At 41.1% G+C, this 9,163-nt stretch overlaps 1 protein-coding gene across 1 annotated transcript in view; it reads right to left on the reverse strand.

Annotated features, from left to right (window-relative positions):
• eif3ea (eukaryotic translation initiation factor 3, subunit E, a) overlaps window positions 1-9,163 on the reverse strand; it is a 26,085-nt gene that overhangs the window by 3,296 nt on the left and 13,626 nt on the right. The window contains exons 8-10 of the mRNA XM_010740365.3: window positions 8,564-8,690; window positions 7,721-7,822; window positions 4,254-4,363 (exon numbers count right to left, since the gene is read on the reverse strand). Coding sequence (XP_010738667.1) covers window positions 4,254-4,363; window positions 7,721-7,822; window positions 8,564-8,690 — 339 coding nt within the window. The remainder of the gene's footprint in view (window positions 1-4,253; window positions 4,364-7,720; window positions 7,823-8,563; window positions 8,691-9,163) is intronic.

Raw genomic sequence — 9,163 nt, forward strand, 5'->3', positions numbered from 1 at the left:
CCACATTTCATATAAGAGCCCCAATAAATATCCTCAACCCCTGTGTGCACTGCCCACAATTACTAAAGAAACCCTACCTCTCATCTGAAAAGCAAGACCCCGACCCGCACCCCGGAAAAAAAAAACGTAACGCACATACTTAATGAAATACTGTAGGTACAAATTTGTCATTGTGTATAGCCTGTGTGTGTTTGTACAAAATAATAGGGGTTATAAGGCCTATATAAAAACAATTTACTCTACTAATTATCACTTCCTGGTTCATTAATCACATTCTGTAAGACTCATTCAGTGAGTAAGCTGCAATGTGCCTAGACCACACCACTTCTCACGCCATGGCCCTGCAAACACAGATCCTACCACCACTATTACCGATTTTAACTCTGAGTATGACTGATTTAAGACATTCTTTTGGTGGAAAGTAATCTTATTTGGGATTTGTGATAATGCCTGTCTTACCTCAAGGTTCAAGAAGAAAAAGAAAAAAAAAAAACTACTTTCTAACCCATGAATGTTGGTCAAATGGTGGCAAACCCACATAAAGAAGGGAAGTGGAATGGCGTCAGTGTCTGGATGAGGCCTTAAAAGCATAAACAACAAATAAAAGCATTACCTCAGCATAGTGAGCAAAATAGGGTTTGGTCTCCAAGTGACAGTGCATATCTCTCAACACTCACCGCAGTGAAGTGATGGAGGAGGTGGATAACAAGATAGAAACACACCAGTTGTGAGATGATTCATGTGCATCTCAGAAGCCCAGAGGAGGGAGAAGGAAATAAAGAAAGACTGATCGCCCCGTCAGTCACTCACCGAAAGACAAACTACTAACACAGCTCTGCTGGACAGCTGATTACACTTCAGGTCGTCAAAATCTGGAGAAAATGATGCTTGACAATCAAATTGCATGTATGGATCATTATTGGGAACCTAGCAAGTTCGAAAAAGTGTCAGCTGTCTAATGACGCAACTTTAAGGTTGTGATGGATAACACATGTCAGCGATCGCAGACTTTAACATCAAGGATTTTATTCTGCAGGCCTACATGTTGCTAATGTAAAGCAAATGGCACACTGGCAAACGGCTGTAGCTCATACAGATAGCTTAAGCAATAAAATGACTGAATGATGAAATGAATTGCATTACTTATATACTGCATCAATAATCTAAATAACATTAACTACTGCAAAAAGGTCACCTTAAAGTTGTCTGGCAAGCTTTAAAGTACATACATATAACAACACTCAAAGGGTAGCAAAAGGCGAGTGTTTTAAAAATAACACCTGTTAACAACAGTGCTCCCATCACACCCACTGACAGCAAGAAACACCCTCCTCTTATTTACTCTACAATCAAGTAATCTCAGGCAAATTTGAATGAAATTTGTTATCGGTTCCGATTTTATCCGTGTGATTAAGTGATTGCTGCGCAGAGGTACTGGGTGTTTTGTTTGGCAATTCAGTAAAGTGGGGGCACATGTCAGTCAAATCCAGGTCAGATATGATGATCAAAACAAACACGATCTGGTTTCCTCACCGGGGAGTTAAGCTAACCCCTAACCCCTCTAAACGTGATCTGTGCAGCATGATGCAGGAACACAGAGAGCCCAGAAGGCCCAGGGCCTTGGCCTGTACCAGCCAAACTCTTCTAATCTAATTTATTAAAGAAAGTCTGGCAATGTTTTCCTCTCAGGAAGGACATTTGTATATCAGAGGAGGGTTACGTTATCTCATTGTCTCTTAGAGGTGTATTGCAGCCCCCCTAAAAAAACCTCAGAGTGAAAATAAGAAAAAAAAAAAGAAAATGGGGGGGGATGTCAAATGGAGCAGGGAATGGGTCAGACTTGTACAACCTACATTATTGACATCCTTTGGCCCTAAAGCCAAGCAGACAGCCTCCATGACTGGTTTTATTTTACACAATCATGATCCTGTTCCTTGGGGGAGAAGGGATCACTTTCATTTCGACCCCTTACTTACTCCGGCTCCTGAGCTTTCGACTTCAGGCTAGGGGACTCCTTTGGGTCTCAATACCAACCTCACACTTGAAGAGCGGGGTCAGCCATTGAGGTCTAACTCAGTCAGGGTAGAGAGGGGGATGTGTGGGGATGTGCGAGTGTGTGTGTGTGTGTGTGTGTGTTGGGGGGCGGCGGGGGTCTTTCTTAAAAGTAGCCCGTTCTTAACATGGCTCGTCTAAAATGAATGCATTGTTAAACACTAACATATGATAGCGTTTGGGAGACTCCGAGCCATTTGGAGCAACTTCGCTTTCGGCTTGGGGTAAAATTGATTTTTCAGGGAAACCGAAATGATCGTGTGGTCTTTTTAATGACTCAATTGTGAGGTGGAAAGATCTTCAGTGTTAGATCCAAATACACAAGACACTCCTTCCAACTACCAGTGAGCTGTTGTGTACAAATACAATCTCATGATGAGGGGAAAAGAACTGCCCAAATGATCATGTGTCTAAAGCATTTACTTAAAACGTCAAAAGGACAAGTGTGCGTTTGAGGTCACAGCAAGGTCTCGCCACTGAAACAGTCATGGAAGGACTAAAGGAAATAAACCCTGTAAATCAAACAGGGAAAACAAAGCTAAATTGGAAACACACACTCGGAACATTGAAAAGTCTAGACAAAAGGATGTGTGTGTATGCAATTACGAGTGCAGGCTGAATCACATTTTCACTGCCTACAGTACATTTTTACATAAGCCTTTATTGCATAAAATAACTCAATTACGCCAACTTCTGGTCTACTTTTGTGTCCCAAGCTGTGGGCAAAAGGCGAGCTAAATATCTGTGAAACCATCATAGCCAACAGCTGTAAAAATGTCCTCATTAAAAACAGCCATCAAATTCATTTGAGTCCACGCTTGGGTGCAGAAGGCTTCTGGGTAGAGGACTAATGACTTGGAATTTGGGTGTCTTTCAAAAATAGACACGTTCTGTCCACCGTCGTAACACAACCAAAAATAAACATGGAAATCCCTGAAACTGCCCCTGACGTGTGTTCCTGCATTAGAGACCTCAACAAATCGAGAGCACAAGACAGAAAAGGTGAAAAGTAGAAAAATCACCATTCGACTTCCTCTTTCAGCGTTACCACTAACCTTTGTGGTCTTTAACAAGTAAATGGATCCAATTGCAGCAAGTCTGCCAAAAAGAACCAGGACTCCTAATCAATTCCAGACAATCTGCAACTGGAGATTTCGACAGGGCCTGATCATGTTCCACGGTTCAACCTTGACTACAGACCTCCACGGCTCTATATAGCAGTCAATGCAATCATTTTCGTGTCAACAGAAGTAATTCATTCCCTCTTTCCACTGAGCATCATGTGTTCGTGCACAATATTTGAAATGTAGACCATCCATCAAATCTTCGGCATGCACTGTATCCCTAAGAGGCAGTACACTATGAATATCACTTTCTGAAAGCAGTCGGAACTTCGCACTGTGAATTATTGAGGAACAGTATAAACAACACAACACATGCATTACCTCCTATCAGAGATTACATACAGCAACAAGCAGCACCATTACAAAAGATGAGGATTAATGACGGAGGTTGAATTCTCCGTCTTTATCTTCGTCACTCTCTGAAATTGATATAAAGAGGCAGCCAAATCCCACAATCTCTCTTAATTGCAGACAATTACTATAATCTTTTATTTTCTCTCCGCTAATGCTCACTATAATTAGCATTGACTAAATTTCTTGGTTTTGGGGAGGCATCCAAGGTCAATTTTATTTTAATGCAACTTAAATGAATTTTGAACTAGGAGTCAATGGAGACCTACAAAACCCTCTGACCTCCATTTACCCAAAGAAAAGGAGCTGAAGGTTTCTGCCTGTTACAGCAGCTGGGAACGTATCAATCCGTCTAAACCCTGACCTCTTCCTGAGAGAAAACTGTCCATTAATTGGCCTTGGACAGGTGGTCTTAAAAGTTTAGTGAGTAGAGCAACCTGTGGAGACCTGGAAGCAGTTAAAGCTCACAATACTTAATCCTCAACATGTCTGGGGTCAGCATGGCTGTGTGTGCAATAAACACTTATCTGTGAGAAACATTCCACTAATCATTAAGCCTATGTTCTTGCTTCCTGTTTACTGACTGCGCACAAAGCTTAGAAACAGCAAACAGGTCTTCCTGTTAGTCTTAGGAATTCTGCTGTGCAGCATGGTCAGGATTTAAGAGAAACTGTATCTCCATACATGTTCGTCAATGAGAAGTCCAACTTGGTAAGCGTGACTAACCTGATGCTGATGCACTGGTGAATTCTGCAGAAGGTCTCAAAGATGAAGAGGCGGGCATTCTCAATGAAGTCCTCCAGGCAAGCAACCAGGAAGAAGTCATTTACAAGAACCTGGGAGACAGAAAGCGGGTTACATGAGAGCAGTGTAAATATTATACTGATTTCGGTCTATCTCAAGTTTCTCCCACAATACTTTAAGTTCCAGTGAGGAAAAGGTTTTTTTAAACTTATTAGGAATGTACCATTATGAGTTTCTATCTGCTTAGAGGGATTCATGTCTTAATCAATTAAGAGGGGAAAAAGAATTCACTGGACACAAATCCCAAGCCAGTTTTGATGTGAGTAAACAGAGAAGGAAGGACCATACTAATGATATTAGTAAAAAATTTGTTTTGGCAAAGAAGTTTTACAAAGATGAGTTGTTCCCTGTATAAGTAATCCCAGGCCCTGCAAGGTGCTGCAAATCGACCACAAATCATCAAATTCTACAAACACCACATGAGACAATGCAGTGAGAACAGAGACAACCACAAAGATGACCACATTGTCTGTGACTTATCACCAGTCATCTGGTCTGGTGGTTCAGTGTCAACTCCACTGTGTAGGATCGCCAAATTTCACAGCTACGGTCATCCAACAACTGTAGCGTCGCCAGTCCAAATAAACTCACAGATGAGAGCAAGTCTTTTCAGCCGTCCATATACAGCATCAACTGCGTCTTGTTACGGTAAGAAACACAGCCTTGCTTGGACTCTTTGACACCGCTGCATATGGCCAATTCATCTACTGTAAATGTTCATGACCCAGAGGTACCACTGTGTGAAATACTCCCATTTCTCAGTGCTTGCTGCATTCCAACTCTCCACTGAGCACTAGTTCACATCACAGACCACCATCTTCAAAAGTTCTCCAAGCATTACCAGCTCTTTGTTTGCTTAAGCTTAGAAAGTTGCTATCTGACCAGAGTTCCGCTTGAATAAATCCCAACTACATGGCGCTATCGGGCAATGCACATTTCAGCTATGACAACGCTTATCTAAGGCTGATAAACTTTGAACAGTTAAGTGTTCTAATTACTGTCATCTGGGATTCAAACCACAAAGCTTAAACAAATTCTGAAAGGGGCTTCAAGAGCCCTTTTATGCGCAATCTGAGTGCCTGACTATAGGTAGGCCTATACTTTTCATTCTTTGACATGCAAGCATCTAACATCTGACAGTGATTCCAGATTTGGGTGGGGTGGGAACTAAAACAACAAAAAAAATCCCTGAACAGAACAATTTAAACCAAGCTAAACCCCCTATTTGAAAGCACTTGACTCAAACTATTATACAGGGTATAGTGAACCGAAGACAGGAGAGCTGAAAACAATACCCATATCTTAGCTATTACAGCAATCAGTAAAAAGATGGGTGCCACTTCTCCATGGCTCAAAATTGATGCATTACAAATGCTCATCAAGACAAGAGCCCATCCCAATGGAGTATCCGTTTACTTCAATCACTCCATGGTCTGTGAAACATCCCTTTACCTCTGAAATGATGCACTTTTTTAAAGGTTTGCGTGTGAATTTCTGCAGGGGGAAAAAACGCATTACTGACTTCAAACAAGACCATTTTGGGAAAATGTTTGCAGACCATCACAGGTAATGCATTAAAGGTGCCGTTAAACATTTTTGGAACCACCCACCTCGCTAGACCTGCTTGTGAACTGAACAAGGTCAATAAGGGGCTTTTGTGCCTACTGGACATGCTCTGATAAGACTGACAGGTAGGCCTAGTGTTAAAAGCACCTGGAATAACTTGGGCTCTGACCTGGGAGGTAGTTGGGATGGAGCATCTGTTTCAACCACAGTAGAGTCTCTGTAAACAGAACCCCATGAGGTGAGGTCAAGACCAACACAGAGTTTAAAAAAAAAAGAAAAAGAAAAGTGCGTGCAAGTGTTTAACAAGGTCTGTGATTGAAAGCGTGTGTCATGTCTTAGCTGAAATAGGATAGAGCTTTAATAACTTTGATGGTACATGTCATCATTTGGAGATGGCCCCTGGAGACCTTTGCACAGGAAAAATCTCATTTTCTCCTGGAACATGCCTTGGATTTTTTATGGCCATGCACAGGTTTTTTGAAGGTTTAATAAAAACAAATCTGCTCAAGTAAGTTTGGTTCTAACTTCCTCATTTGTTAAACAGTGATTTGGGAAGCTGGAGACTTCTTGTATTAGCTCGGAAATAGATTAAAATGAAACGGAATCATCAGTAAACCGCTGACATGATTTATAAACATTTACTCCTGGGAAAGAGCCATTTGATCAGGCCAGATGGTTTTCATTTTGACGGTTTATCGTCCAGAGGCAAAAGATGAAAAAGGGGCCAAATAACCCCACGATTTGCCTTTTATTCCTCTGTAGGTCCAAATTATCAACTCATTTGGGAAAACCAAATTACAGCGTGTATGTAAATAATGAACTAAGATCGAGTTATGCAAAATATACACCAGTTTGGACACCTGCTCCCTCCAGCCCCTCATAATAGAGTCTACTGAACTTCTGTCACCAATGCAACACTTAATTTATCATTATGTTGTACAAGCACTCATATTACTGTATGCACCTACTGTACAGTGTTATTGAAGTTTAACTATGAATGAAATATAGAATGCAGCCACACCAAACAGTGTTCATCCCTCTACAGTTCTGGTTAGTATGCATTACTGAGCCATGTACTTTGCTTGTTTCTTAAACAAATGATTACAAAGCAGCCAGTGAATGCTCTTTGACTGAAGTTCTAGGGAGATCACGCAGTAACAGCACTGTGTTTAGGATGGACTTAAAGCACACAGCTTAATGAGGGCTTTGTGATACGATCATAAGGACTGGTGGAGTTACAAAATAATAAAATTGCAACGGGTTTATCATGCCAAATCACGTCTCATTTAAAACCATTTTCAGGTTATCAAAACAGTGTTCACCATCTCTGCTTTAAACATACAAAGAGGACTTTTACATGGACATTACCAAACAAAACAGAAATAAAGGTTCTAAAATGGCAGTGCTATGACAGATCTCCCCTTTAAAAACAAGTGTCTGCACGACTGAGGAGACTTTTGCTTATAAAGCTTTTACTGTTAACTACTAGCCTGATGGTGCAATTACGGGCCATAGTAAAATCTGACAGAAGCCTGAGTCATACAGTGTCCAAGATGACCCCTATGTTTGACAGTACAGTGATACAAGGCACAGACTATCACTGTTCTGTCTGCACTGGACCCACGCAGAAGTCCAGCAAATAGGAACGCTGTGTGAACAGGCAAAAGGTCAGACAGCGATCACATCAGTACTAATGGTGTTTACTACGATACTCCATGTGAAAGTTCAGCAGTCTGACCCGCAAATCAGAGCTCCTCAGATGACCTCTGGATTGTCACGGAGGTCAACTGCTGTGAGTGAGGTTGTTGGAAATGGTTACTCACCGACTCGCACTCCCTTAGTTTCTTCTGAGCACTGTCAAAGTCAAAGTTCACGTACAGGCACTCCACAAACTCGGTGATTGGATCTTTGTAGGTGTAGGATTCCTGAAAAAGAATAGAAATACAATCAATTATGATTCCTAAATACATCTCTATCTTTATTTATCAAAGCTTTCATAGCTCAGTTTTTTTGATGAAGTCAATGTTCAGCCATGTGAACATAAACAGAGTAGAGGAGACATATACTTGGACATTAATATCATGTAATTCGTTTCCATCTTTCTATCAAACAGAAGTCACCAACATCAGCATACATACATTTAGAAACAAATCATAAATCCTAGTTTGGTTTAAGTTATTGACAATAATGAGAATGTAGTCAAAATAACCACCTGCTGGGCACAATAGCTGAATAAACATAACAATTTACAAGAGCTTGAGTGAAAACACATTCTGAACTCAGGAGTTCCAACTCACGCTTAGAGACAAAGTCCCAACCTGACCTGAGGCCACAGAGCAGAGAGCACTGAGCACATGTTTTAGTGATTACCAAAAACCACCAAGACGGTGCTTAGATCTCTGAAGTAGCTACTGTCATTGGTAGAGATACATCTGTAGATTACCATCGCTCAATTCACTATTATTTATCAGAAGTACTGGGTTCAAGGCTCTTTTCCAGTGTGGAGTTAAACCCATATACACTCCCCTGCGCTAAAAAAGAAATGAGTGATACTATTGGGTTACATAGTCAGTTACTCATACTTCAAAAGTACGGTCCATAAGCAATAACCTGATAACTGTGTGCACTTTGTAAACAGAATGGGTTGAAAATTAAAAGTATGGTACCTGCTGTATGACCTTCACCAAATCCTTCAGAACCTGCCGACGCTTGCGGACATCCTTGTTTGTAATGACCGCTGTGGTTAGGTAACGCAAGATGTGTGGGCACATGGTCTGGATAGCATTGAGGTATCTGGAATGAGGAAGGATAAAGGTAATTACTTATCAGACTGAACAAAGGCATGATCTTTACGAGGACACATAATAACATTTTGGCTGCTGATTGGGCTCCTGGCATTTAGGATAGAGAAAAAGCCTTTGCAGCGAAAAACAGATAAATGTCCTAACAGGACCCTCACTTCTGGACATGGGTCCCAGCTTTAAGCAGTCTCTTTCATTAGTGTCCTATGAGAGGGAGGAGGAAAAGGAAACCCTGGCAAGAAGATATAGATCAGTGAGCAGGGACCTGCCCAGTAGCTGAAACCCAATCTACCAGGGACTGATGTTTCAACCACAGGTCAACTGGCTGAGGGCTGAACACAAGAGACTGGACGCTGTTACAGGCTGATTCTAATCCCACACTAACTCTGGAGACAGTGTTCTGTTAAAAAATAATAATAAAATAAAAATAATAATAATAATAATAATAATAATAATAATATGCAA

The sequence above is a fragment of the Larimichthys crocea genome, chromosome XIII (assembly GCF_000972845.2).
Source record: "Larimichthys crocea isolate SSNF chromosome XIII, L_crocea_2.0, whole genome shotgun sequence".
Lineage (NCBI taxonomy): Eukaryota > Metazoa > Chordata > Actinopteri > Sciaenidae > Larimichthys > Larimichthys crocea.